We start from the raw sequence: 23,289 nt of genomic DNA on the forward strand, positions 1-23,289 counted from the left end.
CTGTGTGATCAATTTACTTTTAACTTAAATTATTTTAAAATTTACCATTTATTCTCCTCAGTCTTCATCTATGATACTAAAATCTCCTGCTTTTTCTTCTGTCTCTTGTCTCCCAAATCCTCAGATATTGGTCACGGACCTTCTCTGTTTGTCTACTTTGTCTCCTAAGGAAAGACTAACATTCATGACCCCAAGTCTCATTTCTTGTCCTGGCCTCTTCTAGGACAGCGTGCCTCATGTAGCCAATAATTCATTGACATTTCCATTCGGGTGTCTACTATGGTTTATAACTTAGCATGGCCAAAAAAAAAATCTTGATCTCAAAAATCTGTTTCTTGCCTGGTTTACCTCATTTCGGTAGAAAACATGCACATTCTCCAAGCTGATGAAGCCAGAAAACTAAAAGGACTTCCCCATCTCCTCTCTCAGTCTTTTGGTTTTACCTGCATAACCTGGGATTCGGTCACATCTCTCCATCCACTGCCAGCACCCTTGTTAAAGTCACCATCATCCCTCACCGCAACTACCACAGTGGTCAGGCTCCCTGCAATTCATACTCTACCCAGTACCAAAAACATCTTTTGCACATTGAAATAAAATCATGTCACTAACATGCTTTCATGGCTTCCCTTGCACTTAGAAAACAAACAAACAAACAATAACCAACAAAAACCTATTTTCCCCACATATTTTCCCCACGTGGCCTACAATCCTGGGTTAACATGACCACCTCCCCCGCCGCTGCTACCCCGCAACCTTCTGCAACCTCATCTGAAGCTCTTTTCTTTCCCTTTTCCCTGCTTCTTCCAGGCCTTCTGCTCTAGCTGAGAACACTCTACCTTCTCTCCTGCCTCCAATGATTCGCAAATGCTGTTCCCTCTACACAGAATGCACAGCACTGCCTCACACAGCAGTCTCCCTTCCTTCACCTTTAAGGCTTAGTTCAAAAGATAACTTCTCAAAGATACCTCCATGTGGTATTCACAGTTGTTTTGACCTTATACATGGTCTTTAGTTAAGGTGGGATTATTTCCCTCTTCACCTGTGTCTTCATCAAGATTGTAAACTTTTGAAAGGTAGTAGCTGTATTTTTCCCTCTTACATCTGTGTATTCAATGTTTAGTCAATTGTCTGACACATAAGTATTCAACAGATAATTTTTTAAAGAAAATGAATGTAAAATAAATATTGATAGTATAACCATTCGAGAATCAGCTAAGGATTTTTTTTTTTATTTTTACTGTTTTTGCAAAACACCTAAGCCAGACTGAACACTTTGAACACTGAATGTATTTGTACTATGACAAAATTAAGAATCTCTCTCCTTTTTAACATATGAGAGCTATCCAAGGAAAATTTACCCTAGCAATAAGACTTATTGATCACTCCAGATGGCCCAAGCTAGTGGAAATATTCAAGAGCTGGCTAAGAAGTCGTTGGTTTTCTCATTTCTTGCCCATTGATCATTTTTCAGTCAGCTGCTATCTCTCTTATGTCTGAAAATTTTATAAGTGCCAACTAAGACTTTATTTGAAAGGCAAACATTCTTTTATACATATTGTATTTTAATAAACCAATCTCTAAGTTGATTATATACTTTAGGTTTATATATTAAATGAACACAAATGCTTATAAAACTTTCTCAAAAATCAATTAAATGCTCACAAAAAGCCATCGGGCCTCTACTGAGCCAAACACAGGGTTGAGAAGCCATTTTATCTTTACAGATGTGTGTTTGAAATCCATAATTATTCCTTGTCATGTCACAGAAGGAAAAATAGAATATACTTCCATGAAATACCTGGTCGTAATCAACTCCACTGAGAATCTTGCTTTGAGAGTTCTCTCCTTCTCTTCAGCTGGTTCTTTTGTCCTGTAATTGAATTGAATTTGCTCCTCGCCCCATTCCTTCCAGACAGCTTCTCATTTGAGGGCTCTGAAGATGTATTACACTAATATATCCTCAGAATGACAATGCTATGATGATGCATGGGTATAATACATCTTCAGAGCTTCAGCACTGTCCAGAAACAATACAGCTGGTACTGGATTAAATTCAAACCTAATGCAAAAGGAAACATTTTTTAAAAACTGGCTAACAACAAAGGTGAAAAAAAAAACTAAATAAAAAAGTCATTTTAATGAATTCCATAATCCTGTATATTTTATTACTTTTTTAAATCCTGTAGATTTTAAAGACAAGTTTTTGGGACTTTAGTCTGGTTTATTATTAATGTATAAATTTATACAAGAATATAATTTGTAAATTTCTGAAGATTACAATGAAACATAGCCTTAGTTCAACAAAAATACACAATAATTCTAGTTTTTTAGTCTCTCAGGCAAAGTTTACACAAAAAGTTTACATGCAATTAGTGTTGCATTTTGCTCCTTTTGTCAGGATGGCCAAATTAGTCTCTCAACATTTCATAACACATTTTCATTATGTATTATACTAGGATACATTTCATGAATGTTGAACCTCTTCCCTTAGGACGAAATTACTTTTGTAACATTTTCATAGAGAGTGAAAGTAATGTCTTTTGATAGAAAATATTCCATAAAATTTATGGAAATGTTAACAGTCTTAAATTGGGTTGCATAGTAAACTAGGGTTAGGGAATTTATGAATTTATAAATCATCATCATCATCATCGTCATCAGAAAAATAGGGCACTATTAGTCCTGGTCTTCTGGTCACAGAATTCTTTATATCCTTTACCTTGGCTTTGTTTATGTTAGTAATCATACAGAAGTCTCAAACAGACTAGTTCTTTCATTGTGAGTACAACTTCTTAGGAATCTATGAATGTCTGAAAGAATTTTCTTTTGATCTTTATTTTTATAGATTTTTTTATTCCTATAGCAAAGAAAACAAGTGTATTTCTCCTCTAATACATAGTGTTTCCTGTCCTCTCCTCTCATGGCCCACCCACTATTTATCAAAATTTGAATAAGTAATTCAAACTTTTGTTTCTAGAAGTCATTGTGGTAGTTGCTCAGTAAACCAATCCCTGTGGGTCTCTGATATAGAAACACCTAAATACAAAATAACATCTCACAAGTTTAGAAATGCAATCATTACGTTGCATTTATCAGATTTTTATCACATAAGAACACTGTATTTATTGGTATTTATCATTGCCATCTTTTATTGCCTGTCCTTAAGCAACTTTTATCTGAATATAAACTATAAAAGAAATTTTAAGAATAGTAGTAAGAATTGGGAGCTCTCAATTTTGCCTGAGTATTCTTTTAAACCCTTTATCTATAACATCTCCTTTAGATCACAGCCGTGTGATACTATTATTATTACTACTATTACCTCCATTTTGCAGAGAAGAAAATGAGGCACAGAATGCTTAAGAAATTTGCCCAGTTTAACACAGGCAGTGAGAGGCAGAATAGGAATTTGAAACCAAGTACTAACCACGTCTTTTTACTGCCTTGCTTAATAGGAGTTTGATCATTATAAAAATGTTTTTAGCTTTTTCTATAACTTCTTTGGGGAATGAGGGAATGAGCTATGGACAAAAGTTATAATGAAAATAATTATTAGTCATATTAATTTTAAGACGTTAATCAGCAAATATAAATGTATTAATCACATAAAGAATTTATGTCTACTATGTAGACATATTTGCCTGAATGATGGCCCATAAAGAAATAGACACAAAAAGTGAGAATTAAAAAGTATTTATCATAGTTTTATTGATTTGTAATCCAAACTAAAATCATTTTAATTTTCTACTAGTGATGATTATTCTTTTTTTTTTGATGATTATTCTTAATTATGGTTAAGTTAATCAAGAAAAATATAATTTTAGAACAAGGTGGGGTATAATCAAATTTCAATAGCAATATACTAATTTTGAGTGAAGAAAAATGTATATAGTGTTCTTTTACACTGGAAATCATAACTCATATAATAATTTATTTCAAGCCAACCATACGATCATGTCTATTACTGTCAAGGATACTTGGGTTCTTGATTTTAAAAAAAAATCATTATTAACATGTTTTCTTTTTCTTACATATATTTTAGTAATACATCAGAAATAGCACTTAAGTTCCAGTAGGGCTTGTTTGTGTACAAATATAGTCTGGATGGACATGATCTTACATTTATGGGAAATAAAACCAAGTTGTATCTTCAATGACGGGGTTCAAATGACTAGTATGACTTGGGTTCAAATGAACATCATATTTTTTTCCTCATTAATGTGGTACATGTAAACTAGTTAGCACATGTTAATCTAACATATATTAGTACATTGCCTGGGCTACCCAGTGCTCAATAAATAATTAAGTGTTAGCTGGGCTCATTTTGTACTTAAACAAGATCTACTTGTGACCTTTCAGGATCCTTTTAGGATCTACTTCAATATTATGAATTAAATTTTTACCCATGGAGTCTCACCTCAACATGAATTAGCATGAAATTTACAACCAAATTAAAAGCTACATTTTTGGGACACCTGGGTGGCTCAGTTGGTTAAGCCGCTGCCTTAGGCTCAGGTCATGATTCCAGCGTCCTGGGATCGAGTCCCACATCTGGCTCCTTGCTCAGTGGGAGTCTGCTTCTCCGTCTGCCTCTTCCTGCCATTCTGTCTGCCTGTGCTCACTCTGACAAATAAATAAATAAAATCTTTAAAAAAAAAAAAAGCTATATTTTCTTAAGATTATAAAGAAGATTATAAACAACCCCCTAACTTATTTAAATATAAACATTTATGTAATACATTTTCCTAATAGAGGTGTTGTGATACTGAAATCATTGTGAAAAAATTCTCTAGAAAAATCTAATTCCTAGACTATAAATAGAATTAAACTATAATCAGCTTCACAGAATGCAATCTTGTCATTTGGAACAACATGGATGGATGTAGAGGGCAAAATGCTGAGTGAAACAAGTAAGTCAAAGACAAATACTATTATCATTTCATTCTCATTAGGAATTTAAGAAATAAACAAGAAAAATAAAGAGACAAACCAAAAAACCACCTCTTAACTACAGATAATATATAGATGGTTATCAGAGGGGAAGAGGGTGGGGTCAGGAGAGGGTTGAAATAGGTAAAGGGGATCAAAAGTACACTTATCATGATGAACGCTGAGTAATGTATAGAATTTTTGAATCACTATATTGTACATCTGAAACTAACATAACTGTGTGTTAGTTATACTTAAATTTCAAAAAAATAAAATAAATTTTTTTAAAATGTAAATATCTATCTATCTATCTATATATATATATAAAATATACCATCATTCCCAAATTCAGTCCACCAAAGGGAGATATAATCTAGTGTGTGTGTGTGTGTGTGTGTTGTATAATAAAAATATAATATATATAAATATATATTATATATATATTTTTCCTAATGCCCATATCCTTCAGAAAAATCAAGTTTCATAAGAAAACAAAGATATTTTATAAAATGCTTTTAAAAGCTTGCTAGGTTCCTGTTTTCTGTTTTATAGGAGTAAGCACTTTTCTCTGAGAATAGTGGATTATTTTTTATATTGATTCATCATATCATCAGACTCATTGTTTAACTTTATATATATCTTAAAATAATGAAAATGTTCTTGCTTTCTAAATGCAAATAGAAGGCATTAATGATTCTGAATACAAACAGTTTCTCTCAGCCCACCACTAAGAGAAGTAGAGAGGACTCTGGAAACAGACAAATGAAAGTTAAAATTATAAAGAAAACTCTCAGAACAAAGAGACACTTTTAACTGCATATATAAATTATTGGTGTGCAATCTTATGGTAAAAGTTTAACTTGCCATCATTATGTAGATTCATTCATTATATAATTATCCATTATGTAAAGCCATTATGGAAATTCACAAAAGCTCCACATAGAGTGTAACTCTACAATGGAACTAGAACCATAGCTTATAATCTGAAGATCTTGTATTGTTGAAATGTCATCAGCATAAATTGCTGGTTTTACTAAATGTTTCTTCTTAACATTAAAGAGTAAAGTGCAGTGTCAGGATTGCAAACCTGAAAAAAGACTCCTAAAGAATGACAATGTTTAGGTGACAGGCTACCAGCTTACAAGAATCACATACATAGCCTCTTCATCATATCACCATTGATGTTGGCCCAGCACTCAAGTGTTTCAAAGAGACTTAACTTTCACAAAAGGGAAATAACAACAGAATTAAGAACACTAGTAGAAAGTAATACTTTTTAGTTTGTATTTGTATTGACTTAAATTATTTTCAGAATTCTTTTAAATGATAGAATGGTATACATGTGTTTTAGTTAATAATTTCCATTTTTTTACAGTTTTCTATTTTTTTTGATAATAGTAATTAATATTTCTGTCTTAAGATTGAATTTGATTCTCTTTAAAGGTTGTAGTTTTAATGTGCTAAGCCTGTATGTCTTACAGCTAGGAAATAAAATTTAAAATCTAAACCTCTTTTAAAATATCTAAGGCAGGGGTCAGCAAACTTTTTCTTAAAGGAACAGACATTAAATAGTTTAGACTTTGTGGGTCAAATGGTTCCTGCTACAATTACTCAACTCTATATTGCAGTGTGAGAAAGCATTCATAGACTATATATAAAGTTGTGAGCATGACTGTGTTCCAACAACAACAACAACAATTAAAACTTCATTTACAGAAATAAACAGTAAGCCAGTTGGCCCACAGGCCTTAGGTTACTAACCCATGACCTAATGAATACCGACTTTGTTTATCCTGAAATGGTTCTCATTTGACAATCTCAAGATCCTTAAAATCTCTTAGTTTGACAATATCTATTATATTCTTAATGGACAGTTTATGCTATTTATTTTATAGCTGGGCTAGTTCCATAGCAATACTTATGGAAAGCATGGGAGACACTGCTTTTTAGTTTTAAAGTTCTATACTTTAATCCACAAAATTTCCAAATATTGCCTGAAGACCATCTTAAGTCTACTTGAATGTTAAATAAATGTATGTTTTGTTAAACTCAGTATTCCAACCCAAGCAGAAATATCCTCAAGAAAAAAGGTAAAATCAAGAATTCTCAGATGCAGAGTAGTGTAAAAGAATTTGTCTCCAATGGGCCTACCATAAAAAAATGGCTAAACAAAGTTTTCTAAATAGATGAGTAATAGTAAAAGAATACATAAATACAAAAAACTTCCCTTCTTGAGCTTTCCATTACATGTTTGACAGCTGAAACAAAAATTATACCACTATCTGAGGTAGTTCGCATTATGCAGAAAAAAACTCAAGACTGTTATATTAAAAAACCAGGAGAATAAATGGAGGGAGGGTTTCTATACTTCACTGGAACTAGTAAACCATGGATACCCATAGAATATGATAAATTATGCTTTTATTATGCAATATTATTAAGTCTTTGTAAAGAAACACACTGAAAAACACTATAGATAAAGCAGAAATTTAGAAAAAATACTCAAGTAACCCATAGAAAGGTGGTAAAAAGAAAACAGAGAAACAAAATCTAGAAGGAACAAACAGAAAATAACAATAAAAATAAGATCCCAGTCATAAGCCCTAACAAATCAATCATTAAATTAAATGTAAATGGTCTAAATATACCAAGCAAAATGCAGAGATTGTCAGAGTAGATTTTTTAGAAGTGTCTTATCTATAAGTTGTCTACAAAAAACTCACTTAAAATATAATACAACGTATAGATTGAAAGTAAAAGGACAGAAAGAAAAAAAGAAATGGGATTGTTCATAATAGCTTTTTTTTTACAGCCAAAAAATAGAGACAATGAAAATATATTAAATATGTTTATGGTTAAACAAATTCTGGTACATTCATATCACTAGGTACTACTCAGCAATAAAAAGGAACAAAGTATTGATATGTGCTAAAACTTGAATAAATCTCAAGAGCATTATGTTGAATAAAAAGGACAATTCCAAAAGTTCACTCACTGGATAATTCCACTTACATACATTCTTTCTTTCTTTCTTTTTTATTTTATGATTTTTTAAAAGATTTTATTTATTTATTTGACACAGAGAGATCACAAATAGATAGACAAGTGGGTGGGGGGAGGGGGAAGCAGGCACCCTGCTGAGCAGAGAGCAGAATGTGGGGCACAATCCTAAGACCCTGGGCTCATGACCTGAACTGAAAGCAGAGGCTTAACCCACTGAGCCACTTAGGTGCCACATATATATTCTTTTAATGATAAAATTATAGTGAAGAGGAAGAGATTAGAAATAGATTATCAGGGGTTAGGGATAGTGGATGGAGAAGTGGAAATGAGTTCCAAGGGATAGCATAAGATAAACTTTTGTGCCAAGAGAAGAGTTCTGTACCTTGATTGTGGTGGTAGCTCCATGAATCAACTCATATGATAAAATGATATAGAACTGGGAGCCTGGATGGTTTAGTCACTTAAGCGCACGACTTTGGCTCAGATCATGATCCCGAGGTCCTTGGATTGGGTCCCACATCAGGCTCCCTGCTCAGTGGGGAGTCTGTTTCTCCCACTCTTCCTTCCCCTCCCCCTACTCATGCTTTTTTTCTCAAAAATAAATCAATAAAATTTTAAAAATATGATATAGAACCATATACATGTATTGCACTAATGTTAGTTTGTTCTGGTGTCAGACTATAGTTACATATAATGTAACTAATTAGAGAAATTGGGTGAAGGAAACACGAAAGCTCTCTCTACTAACTTTGTAACTTCTTATGAGCTTATAAAATTTTCAAAATTTTCAAAATAAAAAGCAAAAATAATCATATTTTTTGGGAAAATTTATGTAAATACTCTGAATGTCATGCAAATTTATACAATAGGATAACAATATCCAATATCAAAGTTTAGTTTTGAGGCTTAAATGAGACATGCATGTGCAAGTGGCTTCTAGTTTGTGTACAGACAGTAATGGATAAATATTAGTGGAACCATGCTAGCTGCTTTTTATACGTTAATGTGGTTAAGCTTCAGAACCCAGTTCTAATGTGGTAGTAGAGTTTCCCATATCAATAAGCAATTATCCAAAACCAGCTGGGTGTCCTACAATTCAACTCAGTTCTGACACTACACAGAGATAACATCAGATTGCACAGGTTAAAAGGTCAGTCCTACAAGACTGCCCTCCACCCCTACTTCAGATGCCAGTCGCAAGTCTAGGTTGTCACTATGCTTGTGATCCACTGGCTGTAAATTAGAGGTTCCAACAATCCCCTCCTTGGGTTCAATTAATTTGCTAGAACAGCTCAGAGAACTCAGAGAAATATTTTCCTTACTAGATTACCAATTTATTTAAAAAAACTACAACTTAGGAACAGCCAGATGGAAGAGATGGAGAGGGCAATGTAGGAGGAAAGGGCGAGGAGCTTCCATGCCCTTTCAGAGTATGCCACTCTCTTCGAATCTCAACTAGTTTGCCAACACAGAAGCTCTCAGAACACTGTCCTTTGGGTCTTTATGGAGGCTTCATTACAGACACACAACTGATTGAATGACTGGCCATTGGTGGATGAATCAACCTCCAGCCCCTTCCCCTGCTCTGGAGGTCTAGGTGGGTGACACTGAAAATTCCAGCTCTTTTCTATGGTTGGTTCTCCTGGTGATCCCTGTCCCATCCTTTTGTGTGTTTCCAAAATTACCTCATTAACATTACAAAATGTACCTTTAGGGGTTTCATCATGGAAATTTTCAAGGGTTTTAGGAGCTCATGCAAGAAGTGGGACAAAGACCAAATATATATCTCTTATGGTGAATCGCAATATCACAAAGGTGCAGCCATATTGAAACTAGAAGGAAAATAAAGGGCTGATTTATATTTAGGGGTATGTGTGTCTTTATATTAAAGGGTAGGAGTTGGGGGATATGAGAAAGGAAATACTTCCTTGTGTCATATCCTGTTAAATTTTAATTTCTAGTGCTAAGAGGCTATGTGGGAAGCAAAGACAGATGGCAGCATCTATTAACTCTGCAACATTTGTGGAGTCCTTACTTTGTATTAGGCCCTATGCTAAGCCAAGGGTTACAAAGATGAATAGTTTCTAGGCAGAAGGAATTCCCTGTTCCCTGAAGCCACAGGCAAAAGACCAAGGACTACAATTTAGAGAATTAGTTCCACACAAAGTGATGGCACAGGTACTAGGCACCTACAGAAGAAGAAGCACCCAGGGACCCCTGGGTGCTCAGTCGATAAGTCTCTGCCTTTGGCTCTGGCTCAGGTCATGATCTCAGGGTCTGGGACTGAGCTGTTTCTCTCCCTGTCAAATAAATAAATAAAATCTTAAAAAAGAAGAAGAAGAAAAAAGGAGGAGGAGTGGGGGGGAGGAGGGAGAGGAGGGGGAGGAGGAGCAGGAGTAGATTATATTTTATTTATTTGACAGAGGGATAGCCATCTAATGGCTATCTAATTAGCCATCTAATGCCTAAGAAATTACCAGCAGGAATGAAGGGAATCATATACCTTATAATATGAATTTTGAGAAAACCTTGAAAATTTTCTAAGTATATAAGAAATTAGCCATAGATTAAGTAAGCAGTAGTATCTCCTATAAATAAAGATGTATGAACCTATCTAAATCTCTCACAACAGAATAATTGCCTCCTTACGTTTTGCTTGAAATAAATACAGTTTTACTACTAATTCTATAATCACCCTCCCCTCTGTATGCACGTCAGGTCCCAGACCCTATTCCAGGATTGCTGTTAGATAAAACCAAACAAAATAGGATTAATCCTTTGCACTAAAGTTATTTAATTTCTTTTAGTTAATGGAATCTCATAGAAAGTAGTCTAGATGTCTGAGTTTCTGATAATTTTACTATAAAGTAGATCAACAGAGTTACATATTTTAAACCAATGTATAACTGTCACAACCCCAAGTAAGCAGTATCCAATCACTGAACTAATGTAAAATGGTTGATTCCAGAGATAGGGCAGCTAAAATACAAGACAAAGCTAGTATATTTTGCCATGCCAGAAGGTAAGAAAGTGATAAAAACAAAACAAAATAAAACAAAAAACAAAAACAAAAAACCCAAACAAACAAACAAAAAAAAAACCCAAAACCAAGAAACAACAATAACAACAAATGATGGGATCATATCACAAGGACACAGGAATCAGAATGAAGTAACTTCCACTCACCAAATAAAGAACAATTCAAGCATCAAAATAATTAAAGACAGTAATGAATTATAAACAGTTTTTAAAAGATGGGAATCTGTGAGCTTTTGCCATTATAAATAGAGAGAAAAAGGGAGGAAGGGAGCCAGGGAGGAAAGAAGGAAGGAACGAAGAAGAAAGAGAGGAAGGAGAGAGAGAAAGAAAGAGAAAGAAAGGAACAAAGAAACAAAGAAAGGCGGAGGGAGGGAGGAAGAAAGAAAGAAAGAAAGGGAGGGAGAAAAGAAAAAAGAAAGAGGGGAAGTGAGGTTCTTACTTACAGCAGAATGCCAATGCTAACTGGTGAAAAGTAGGATCGCTCCAGCTAGAAAAATCCTCACTTTGTAAATCATCACAGTAAAGATTAGTTCACAAAAGAATCACTGATAATGCAAAATCTTAGGGAAGAAGGTTAACAAGAGACAGACATTTGCATTTAACGTTTTGTAAAATCTCTCCCTATTGCTTATTGGCAGCACAGGGAAGGAAAAAACAAAAGGAACTATACAATTCAGAAATCAGACACCTTGATTAGGTAATCAAGATTAACATCTCAAATAAGGGACAGATGGATATCCTCTGCCTCTGGATATCACTCCCTGAGAAGTCTACAACTTTACTTATCTAGACCCAGATGGACAGAACTAAAACCTAATCATGAGGAAACATGAGTCAAGCCCAAAATGAGAATTATTCCAATAAAAAAGTGAGGTGGCATATGCATTGTTGAAAAATATGTGTTTGGGAATGACAAAGAAAGACCAGGGAATTCGACCCCAGAATAAAGAAGTAAAGGAGAAAAGTGATGTGACAACCATATATGATACTTGGATTTTGTATGAGAGGGGAAAAAAACAAAACAAAACACTATAAAAGACACTATTTCATCAATTGATAAAATTTGAATACAAATAGTAATGGGACAAAAGTATGATACCTATGTTAAATGTAAACAAGCTGAAAACAGCACTGTGGTTATATATTAAAAAATGTCCTTATTCCTTATTTTTCAGAAATGCACACTGACAAGACTAGGAAGAAAAGGGCACAATATATGCAGATTGTTCTCAAATGATTCAATGAAAAAAATATATAAATTTCCGCATTTATATACTCTACACACAGCAAATGTTGAAGCCAATGGGAAAAACAATGGATACAACTGAGTAAAGGATGTAGGGAAGAGTTGGTATTATTTCTCTGACAATTTTTGGATGAATTTGAATTTAATTCCTAAATACAGAATAGAAAATACAGAAAGAATTTATCAGCATACATAAACTCTAAGGAAGCTCACATATCCAGAAACTTCTCCAGGAAGATGTTTTGCCCAAAGTACCCTGAACTGTTTGAACTAGCAAGTAGAATGACACCTTCAGGTGGTTCAGCCATATGGGTGGTATGCTTGAACTCACAACCTTTTTTTTTTTTTTTTTTTTTTTTTTGTGGATTAGGGAGAAGCTCTGTGGGGCTATCATCTGGCGGCCAGGCATTTTTTTAGTGAGTTTTAAAACTGATATAGACCATGAATGAGCCAGTAAGAATTCATAAAAGTACAGGTTAAAAAACAATCTAAACAAGTCACACATGTACAAAAACTAGCCATTATTTCTAGTATTGACAGGGAGTCTATCTGGTTCTGTTTTTAACACTCTCCACTGTTCGTTCATATGGTGAACATGCTTTTGAGACACATTTTCTTTTGTGATATAGCAAAAGATGAGAGTATGCAAAATGTCGATTTTTTGGGTAAAATATAGACAGATCAATGACGTTTATAATTTGGCTTTCAAATATAAACATGTAAGTCGAAGAAAATTTAATAGAATTATCAGACATGTTACTTAAAGCAGAAACTCCATGGTGCTATGCATTTGAATACAGATCATTAACAAATGATAATTTGAAATTATTGGAAGCATTTATAAATATATCAGCCATGTCTAGCTATTCATCGGATAACAGTTAATATTTATGCTAATTTTACTCATTTGCTCTGTATGGCAGGATCAGAAAAATAAATCCATGTGCAGTTTAACTTATAAACCCAATCTGTCTTCTTTCAGCTTCATGATGTTATCCATTATCATTATTCTAATAACTTCACTAACCAACATTCACGCTATTTAATTAAACCAAAATGTATCCAAGCACTTAAAAAAGAAGAATATGCATAATAACAAGAACTGCAAAGCAGGAGAGCTCAGTCCAAAATATTAATCTTAAATTATATGAAGATGGAGATTATGTGCTTCATTCTTACAAAAATTATATTGCCATATCAGATTTAAATCCCTGGAAAGATGATTAAGAATCAGCCATCCATTTGCATATCACCTTATACTTTTTAAAGCACATTTATGCTTCTTATCTTCTTTGAGTCTCACAATAGCTAGGGATTTTTATTATTCAATTTTTGGAAAGTAGACAACGAGGTGAGGGTAGCTGAGGCGATGAGATTTGCGGAGGGATTGGCTGAACTGAGGGATAAGGACCTTGAGATAAAAGCAGATGCATCCTAACTGCTAGTCCTTGTCTCACTTAGACCCCACGGAGAGTGCTGCCCCTCATTCAGTACTCATATACTGGTTTTATGATTCTGTAGCTGCTTTAAGGAGAGGAGTGTTGGCAGTCAAGAGCACACTCATTCTTCAGTAATATTATAGGGGCCATAATGCATATTATATGTGTATACTGCTGTTATATTGATTTTTTCCTCACATTAATAGTAATACTTAGCATGTGATGTAAGTTTCATTAGACCTCCGGCATAAATGAGGAAACTGAAAGACACTTAAGGATAAGTGATATTAAAGTAAGCATTAGCAGATAAAAAGGATGTGGCAATTGTATTCTTCTGACACCTCTATAAAGGGTGCCTTTCTGATTTCTTTAAAAGCAATTTCATCACACTAGCCTTGATAGAGCTATTTCCACCAAAACTATAACATAAATAAAATCAAATTTCACTCACCGGTAATTGAGTGGGATTTTACTCGTTAACATGGTGGGATCTTGCTCGTTAAAAGTACCACGTTACTTCCAGGGTACAACTCAAAGCTTGATAGTTCAAATATTTTAAACTTGACACAAATTGGTGATTCTATGAAGAGTGGCTGTGAAAAATCTTGTTTTGATGACGATTATCCCCAACTTCCTAAAGTTGTTGTAATCTCTTTAGGAACATGTGCACTGTAGCAGAAGTTACCAGAAACCCTTAAAAATGTTATATCCCTTAGTTTCACCTAGCTATGTGATCTTGTACAAGTTACTTAAAGTCTTGGGTTCTTAGGTCCCTCATCAGTTAAAATTTAATTCTAACTGCCAAATCCCTGATTCTGCACTGCCTTTTGAAATTAGACCTAGCAACCTCGTAATTTGTATAATTTCATTCTCTCTTGATTACCTTAGCAGTTCATGCTGGCCTATTAACATGTGAATGACGATTGAATAAAAGCCTTACACATTTAAATGAAGATATTTCTCTTGTGATATTTCCATTTGAGCTTTTTGTCTATTGATTTGTGATTATCCAGTATACTAAAATGAAAATAACCTTGACTAAGAATCAAGAGACATAGATTCTATTCTGGGCTCTGACAGAAACTGTTCATTTATTTAACTTCTGTGAACTACTATGCCTTCAGGTATAAAGACTAAATATAAAAATATGCACTCTGCTTACCTTATGAAAAAGATGTAAAAAATATAAGTAGACTCTTAGGTTCTGACCAAGTGAGGTTACAAGAGAATACTGAACAACAGCACAAGCAACACTGATATATTTCTGCTTTACCTGATGGGGAGATGTGCCGCCAAGAAATGGAAGGCTCTGGTTTTCCGGTGGCCAAGCAAGTCAGGGTGACATTGGTTCCTTCATTGATGGTCATATCACTTGAGATGTCATATATCTTCGGAGGAACTGAAATGACAAAACATGTAGTGGTAAGAAAAATACATAAAAAATTCTGTTGAACTACATATGATCAACTCCATGATATTATACAATAAGGCTGTGGTGGTGAACCGCACTTTTGGCCCATGGTCAACTCTCAAAGGAGATTCTTGAGATCCTCAGGACTCTTCTAGAGTTTTCTGTTGGCTTTATTTTTCTCTAATTTTTAGATTTAAATGCTTCAAAATAAATGGAATGTTTAATAACAAAAAATCTGAATTATTTACTTAGATTAAAATTTTATTGTGCATGCTTTGTGTTAAGTCAACTAGAATGTAGCCTCTGTCTGTTCCATCTATATATCTTCACTATAATGATGGTTTCCTTGTGGAGAAGATGTAATGAAAATGGAAATCTGGAAGAAATGTAAAATAGACAGTTTTGCCTACATGCTGTTTTAATTGCTGAGTGAGTTTCAAACGTGTAGGATTAGGAGATACGATTTCAGGGTTACAATGGCACTTTTGACCTCAGTTTTCTAACTGCCAGATAATAGGGCTGAACTTTCTAACTATTTCTATTTGAAGAGATTCATTTTCTAAGGGTTTGAAAGGTGTCCTCATTAAAGAGTTTTCTTGTCAGTAATGGCTGGAAACCACTGGTGAACACAGATCTCTTCACTCTGGGATTTCTTAGAAACTTTGTTATGCTTACTATAAATCTCCTAGAGTGAAGGGGAAAAGTTTATGTGGTGTTTTTTTTTTTTGTTTGTTTGTTTGCTTTTTTCCTTCCTGATGTACTAGAATAGGGATGCTTTTATTCAAGAGCATTTGATAAAACTAGTGACCATGGAATGCACTTTGGGAATGCTGGATAGGAATATCTCTAAATGAACTCCAATTGAAATGTCCATATTCCCTCAAATATCAAATGGTCTCACTTCATCCTCAAATCATTTTTGAAATCCTGGGTTCTCCACTAGCTGTGATATCCAGAGTAAGGTACATATTACATCTCAGGCTCACTGTCTCCATCTGAAAGCTGGAAAAAACTGCAACCGCAACCCCATACAGCTGTTGTGAGGTTTAAATAAGCCAGCCAGGATGTTTTAAAGAACTTAGCATCCATATTAGCTGTTATTACTAGAAGCCTTAAAATGCATATATGGTTTTTTAATTTAATTTCACTACTGTCTTTTTCCCATGTTTTCATCACTTCATCAGTTTGTTGGTATGTAAGACTGGCCCGTGCCATAAGTTTACTCTATACAAATGATAGTATGTTGAAGTTTCAGATTGAAACTAATAAATGCAATTAGATATCATGATAATACTTAAAGAAATATGCCTTTTACCACGTATTTTTTAAAGATTTTATCTATTTATTTGACAGAGAGAGATCACAGCAGACAGGCAGGCAGAGAGAGATAGAGGGAGGTAGGCTCCCCGCTGAGCAGAGAGCCCGATGCGGGACTCGATCCCAGGACCCCGAGATCATGACCTGAGCCGAACGCATCGGCTTAACCCACTGAGCCACCCAGGTGCCCCCTTACCAGATTTTTAAAAATTATTCCATTCTTGGGCTTCCCATATGCGAGAGATACACATTCACAGTTATTTTTAAAAAGGTAATTACAGTTTGCTAGAAGGATAAATTAAATCATCTATACTTTGAATATCATCTTTGATTTTTTGGAGAAACCAAAATTTTGCAACAAAAAAAAACCCTAGATTTATTTGATTGTAAATATAAAGTTTTCGATTATATGCAACTGTGGCTAGGACTGGAAAAAAAATGCTTATTTTTAAGTAATATACCATTCTGTTTCTAAATGACATTCTCTAACTGGCATTTAAAACATATTATTATTAAACTCTTCAGTGAGCTGTTCCCAGGCTAAATAAATAAAAAGTAAAATGAAATAAAATAAAATAATGACCATTACAAGTAGAAGACTCTTTTTAGCTTAACTGAAACAGAACAGAAATAAAGACATTACGATATCCTGAGGACAGTAAAGTGTGTATGACTCATTGGTGAATAGGAAAGTTAATAACAATCAACTTACATCACACAAGACTATTACCTGGATATGTGAATGTAGGTACATGTTTGAAATAGTGAATTATGATATACATGTGTACATATGTACATACGCACACATAATTACATACATACCAATGGCCACTATTTATAAAAAGTTATTTAATACTTTCCTTCTTCATACAGAAGACTGTACACAAAGATCAGTCTAATTTACATATTCCAAACATATAACTAATTCAACTTTAGGTAGTGGTATATATTTTTAAGAAAAATGATGGAGTGCCATAAGGCCATGACTTCTACCTTCTATATTATTTGCTAATTCATTCTGATCTTACATTTAAAGTGGTAAACATGAGTGGTAAACTAATATTAAGCACACTATTTGGCTTCACAGAGAAACAACCAAGTCCCTTAGCAATAAACTCAGATTTGACATTTGACTTTGGGAAAATGTGTGGTGGGGGAAGAGTGTCAAATTCCAGGTGTGACATGTCATCTCAGTGATGGCAATTGCCTCCCAGGGCCTCATAATTCAGGATATACTACAAGGAAGAAACATCTGGAAAGAGGACATCAGTAAAGGAAAATCCCTCTAGCAAGGCTCTTCTCCCCAGAATGCATCACCTGTTGACAGCAGATGCTGTGTGTAAAAAGAACCAGGAAAATCTTCACAAGCATGGTAGCTTATGGAGGCAAAAACAGGTGTTGGTTTGCTGACTATTCAAAGCCATTTCATATTCAGTTCAAGACTGCAAACTTTTACTGAGTATTATGGACTCACAGGAAATACAAAATTTCCAAGGCATAATCCTTGCCCTCAAGGAGCTTAAAATTAAAAGAGGGAGGCAAACAGTAAGTAACTGAGAGAAGACAAATATTTTCCATGTTTTCCTTTTCTATTTTACATGAGTAACACATGTCTAATAGGTATACCTTGTGGGTTTGAAATAGCAAACATTAGTTTTATGTAAGGTTCTTTTAAAGTGAACCACGTAGGATAGTTTATGTGCAAAGTTATTCAGTGTGGTGCTATTTATAATAGAGGAAAAACTATGAATAACCTCAATGTAGGGCAACAGAAATAGAGGTATTGTTAGCTCTGCATCCAGAATAAGGTTATGGTACCGGGAAAGGACTTGGTATGATCTGAGGGAGCATCAGACTAGCAGAAAATAGAAGAGAAAAAAGATGCTTCTAGTCTGGGTGACATAAGCAGGGAAGAATGGTAATGTCTCAGGGATCTTAAACCCATCTAGTTCTGGTAGCTCTTCCTATATGATATGGTTTGTGTATAAATCATGCATGCACACAAGTCAGAGGTCTCTATTGAACTCTGTGCATGACAAAGCAGAGTGTCTTATGGTATTTCCAATGCTCTATGCACCTGCACAGAAAGGCAGCAATGAGGAGAGCTAAAATATATTACTATCCTAGGTGTATGTTCCTTTTCCATACACCTTATATTAAACTTCCTGAAACTCTTTTCATTTAGAAATTGAGCTTAAAATTAGTTTGAAAAGGAGCAAATGTGTTCAATTGCACAATTTTTAAATCACTAAATAAGTACAGATTTTAGTAGCATTTTGAATTGTCGTGTACACATTCAAGTATTTATGACCTAGAGCAGATTAATAAAGGAATAAATTATTCATCAAAATGTAAAACTGTTTAATTTGTAGGAAGTAATTATTAAAACATTATCATCATGGTCATCATCATCATGACACCATAAGTAAAAACAATGAGGTTCCGGCACTTGGGTGGTGCAGTTGCTTAAGTGTCAGACTCTTTGGCTCGAGTTCTGATTTCAGGGTTATGAGATCGAGCCCCATGTCAGGCTTCATGCTTAGCTCAAAGTCTGCTTAAGACTCTCCCACTTTGCCCCCACTCCTCCCCAGCCATGTTCTCTCTCTCTCTCTCCCAAATTAATAATTAAATCTTTAAAAAAAAAGCCAACAACAACAATGAAGTGTGGAAGTTCTAGATATCAGTACAAAACACAGATTAGCTCTCTCCTAATTGGGAATGTACATGATTTTACAACTGCACTCATAATTAATTGTTCTGTATGACCAGTTAGAGAGATTGAAGACCATTGGAAACTTTCTAAACAAAAGAGGTTGAAAGAGGATTTAGGGGTTGTGTTGGGGTTGAATGCTTTTTTGAATTCCCATATACATTTAAAAGAATTACTCTTGGGTCAACCAATTAATAATCTGCTTTGCCTTTAATTTTTTGAGGGTCTCAAATTCAACTACTACCTAGGACCCTGTCCTCAATGACTGTTCAGGGGAGGCCACGGTGAGGGGGTGATGCATATTTAGATGTAGCTCTAGATTTCAATTCACTAATGGTCATTTAAATTTCCTGTTAGTTTTGCTTTCACTAAAAAGTGTGCAGTCTGACTTGCCACAACTGTCTTCTCTCATTTCAGCCATCTATCACAGTTTCCTTGGTCAGGGTATGGAGCAATATCAGTAAGAAAAATCGTAGAATATATATCCAAACCAAATACTAATGATTTCTTTTTTCTCTCTCTCTCTCTCTCTCTTTTTTTTTTTTTTTTTTTTTTTAATTTGAGTTCTAGTTCATTGACATACAGTTCAATATTGGTTTCTGGAGTAGAATTCACTGGTTCATCATTTACAAATAACACCCACTTCTTATCATAACCAGTGCCCTCCTTAATGCCCATCATCCATCTATCCCATTCCCAACCCATCTCCCTCCATCAACTCTCAGTTTGTTCTCCATAGCTAAGAGTCTCTCATAATTTGTTCCCTCTCTCTCTTTCTCTCCCTCCTGAATGTTCATCTGTTTTCTTTCTTAACTTCCACAATAAGTGAAATGAGTCAATGAGAGAAATACTAATGATTTTACCCAACCAACCAACTGGAATTATTCCCCACCATGTGCCTTATGATGTACAACTGCGTTTGTGAGAGGCGTCATTTGTTTTTGGTTTTGTTTTTAATGTGTACATATTTCTTACCTACATAAGTAAAATAAGCTTTTTGCTTGTTTGTTTAATGAACAGCCTTCATGGACTTGACTTAAATTTCTTCTAAGAATCCAACTGTAGTCTGGAACGTAACCAACAAAAATTTGAGAAGTCAGCACAAGGGTGACTAATCTATACAACATGGGAATTATGTGAGCACAGTGTTTTATTATAGTAAATGTCTGTGCAGATAATTTACAGAAATAATAAATACAATAGAGTTCACACCTATATTATGTTCCATGACATGTGAGGCCAGGTCATACATAACACTGAAAAACCCTTAGAGGATATATTTGATGATTATCTTAACTAGAAGTGCAAGACACTGACAATTTAGATCTGGAAAGTTGCATTGGCTCACTGGAATCAATTAAATGTCCCATCAAGGTCTTAAGTTGTAAGAGTCCATGAAAGACCACAGCACATACAAATCATGTGGTAGAGTTCTTTAGATTGCCAGGGCTAATCTTGGATGAAGTATGTCTTTAATCTGGCCCCAAACAATCACAGATTATTGAAAGAAACACTAGTTTCATTATTTATCATAACTATGGTATTCTGGGCATTGCAAAAACCACTTGCTTCCTTAGTAAAGGTGTTAAAATCACAGCAGTGTTTCATAGGCAACTGCACTCTTTCCATCATTCTCTGAAGTTACTACTAAAATCATTTAAAGGTTTTCACGTATCTAATTGACTTATGCACCCAGTCAGCACATGTGTTCTCCAAATGTGTTCACTAATCCAAACATGGAATAAAAAAATATATGCTATCCCATCTCTTTGGTGTCCTGCTGGACTCACCTATCTCTACAGTGACTTCCTCCACCCCCAAAACTTACGACAAAGAACAAACTCTGAAATACAGATTTCTGAATGAATGTTAAGGGGTTAAAATTTCATCTTAAATCCTGTGTCACTGATGGCTTTGATCATCTTAAAGCACAAGAGATTTTTCTGGGTATCTGTCTCTTTGAGATAATAGCTTGCACCTATAACCCTCTGTACCACCTCAATCCTCCTTTTGTAGTTTCTTTGGTATAACGTCTTTTAAATCTGCCAGCGTCATGATATTTGCTTCTTTGTTTAGTGCCTCTTCTCATCATGGAACATAAGTAAAGACCTTGGGTAGGGACCTAGTTTACTCAACAGCCTATCACTAAAACCTAGAAAAGTGCCTGACACGTGGAAGATATTCCAAAAATATTTGTTTTATTGTTTTTTTTTTAACAGCTGAGCTAATATTTCTTTGACTTTGTAATGAGGATTTCCTATAGAATTTCATACCCCTGCAAGGATGATATAATATAAGTTCTGAGAATATAGTGAAAATGAAATTATAGTATCAAGGGTCCTCTGTAACTTTTTTCAAGGATTTTCCAATTTGGGGGACTCAATATTCTTTTTAACTTGTTTAAAAGCACAGTATTTTCCTATTTCACTGCCTACCATAGTTTTTGCCATGTAAACCCAGAGAAATAATTGGACAATAATCATATACATGTATATTCAATAGAATAGACTATCATATCTTACACAGTACTGTATGTGTTGGTTAGAGCATTTTTTTTTAACTTAAAAAGATATGTAAATTTGGGGCCAAAAGGATTTGACTCTAAGAGTATGTACATATTATTTCTGCTTCTTTTTCCCTCTCCACAGACTTGGAGTCTAGGTTAGTTCAAATCAACTATATCTCTGAAGATTTTCCAAACTGCTTGAGTCAACAAGCTAGACATAACTATAAATCTTTGGAGAATTGGCTTTTTTTGCACTCCCATATCTGGTAATGGCTGGCAGCATCAAAAGAACAGTCTTCTTTTCCCTAGGCTGGCACTTCCCTTTTCAGTCTTGGCCAGCCCCCAGAAAGTGAAAGCAGATCTACGTTACATAACAAACCTCCTGGAAAAGGTGCTGTTCTCAAACTGAGAGAAGAAATTGTTTCATGATTTTTTTTTCCCCCTAAATTGGTTTGCTTGTGTGCCTGATGGTTTCCTGGATTGCATCTAACTAGCAACATTGTTTTCTCCAGCTCATAGACTATAACTGACTTTTTATAGTTTATGACATTTCAGAGATTTCTATGGCTTCTCCCTCCATCCCATCAGATAGTGATAGGAGGAAAAAATAACCCAAGTGTGACTTGTAAATGCAAACTTGCCAGATTTGTGAATACCTACTGATGGAATATGCCAGGACTACTTTTGGGGGCAAAGAACGTGTTTGAGGGAAAAAAAAAATGTATCTTTCAGACTTTGGTTCAAACTTTAAATCATGTCGCTTAACTTAGTGTTTTTCCTTTTCTAGAAAATCTATGTTCAAGTTTTACCCAATTGACCTTGTCCTTTAGGAGGTCAGCTATACAAAATGGTAAAACAGGTGGTAACCTATTTTAAGCCATCCATCCATCTATCCATCCATCCATCCATCCATTCATTCAACAAACATTTATTGAGCACCGACTAGATTAGCAAGACAATTCTTAAAGTTTATGTCTAAAGAGTGAAAGACCTAACACTATTAATTATAATATGGCATCATGAACCCTACAAAGTGAATTTTGCAATATAAGCTGTTTTGGGAGCACAGAGTAGTAAATCTAACTCTGCCTATGAAGTTGGATTAGAGGGGATGCTGATATTAGAAAAGGCTTTATGAAACAGATGGAATTTGAGTGGATGTTGATGGTTAAAAACAGTAGTTTTTAACTGCATCCAGCTAATCATTAACTGCATCCAGCTAATTATCAGGATAATCTATCAGATGAGTGTTTTATTATCTTGCGGTGGTGGAAAGGCTAATTCAGGAGATCCTTGACCAAAAGTGTAGCATGTAGCTGTAAGGTTTTATAGCTTTATAGGATGACAGAAAAACTTCTGCATGAACTATTCTCTCCTATTTATTTAAAGTCTCTATGGTAATTATAGAGGCCTTTCTTCATATCCTCAGAGCCATTATCTGCCTTCAAGGGCTTAATATTTTTTTTATTTTTTATTTTTTATAAACATATAATATATTTTTATCCTCAGGAGTACAGGTCTGTGAATCGCCAGGTTTACACACTTCACAGCACTCACCATAGCACATACCCTCCCCAATGTCCATAACCCCACTCCCCTTCTCCCAACCCCCCTCCCCCCAGCAACCCTCAGTTTGTTTTGTGAGATTAAGAGTCACTTATGGTTTGTCTCCCTCTCAATCCCATC

General features: G+C 34.7%; 1 protein-coding gene across 1 annotated transcript in view; it reads right to left on the reverse strand.

Annotated features, from left to right (window-relative positions):
* Positions 1-23,289, reverse strand: part of NEGR1 (neuronal growth regulator 1) — an 860,988-nt gene that overhangs the window by 337,694 nt on the left and 500,005 nt on the right. The window contains exon 3 of the mRNA XM_059375117.1: positions 14,933-15,058. Within this exon, the coding sequence (XP_059231100.1) occupies positions 14,933-15,058 (126 nt within the window). The remainder of the gene's footprint in view (positions 1-14,932; positions 15,059-23,289) is intronic.

This window comes from Mustela nigripes, chromosome 14 (assembly GCF_022355385.1).
Source record: "Mustela nigripes isolate SB6536 chromosome 14, MUSNIG.SB6536, whole genome shotgun sequence".
NCBI classification, from domain to species: Eukaryota; Metazoa; Chordata; class Mammalia; order Carnivora; family Mustelidae; genus Mustela; species Mustela nigripes.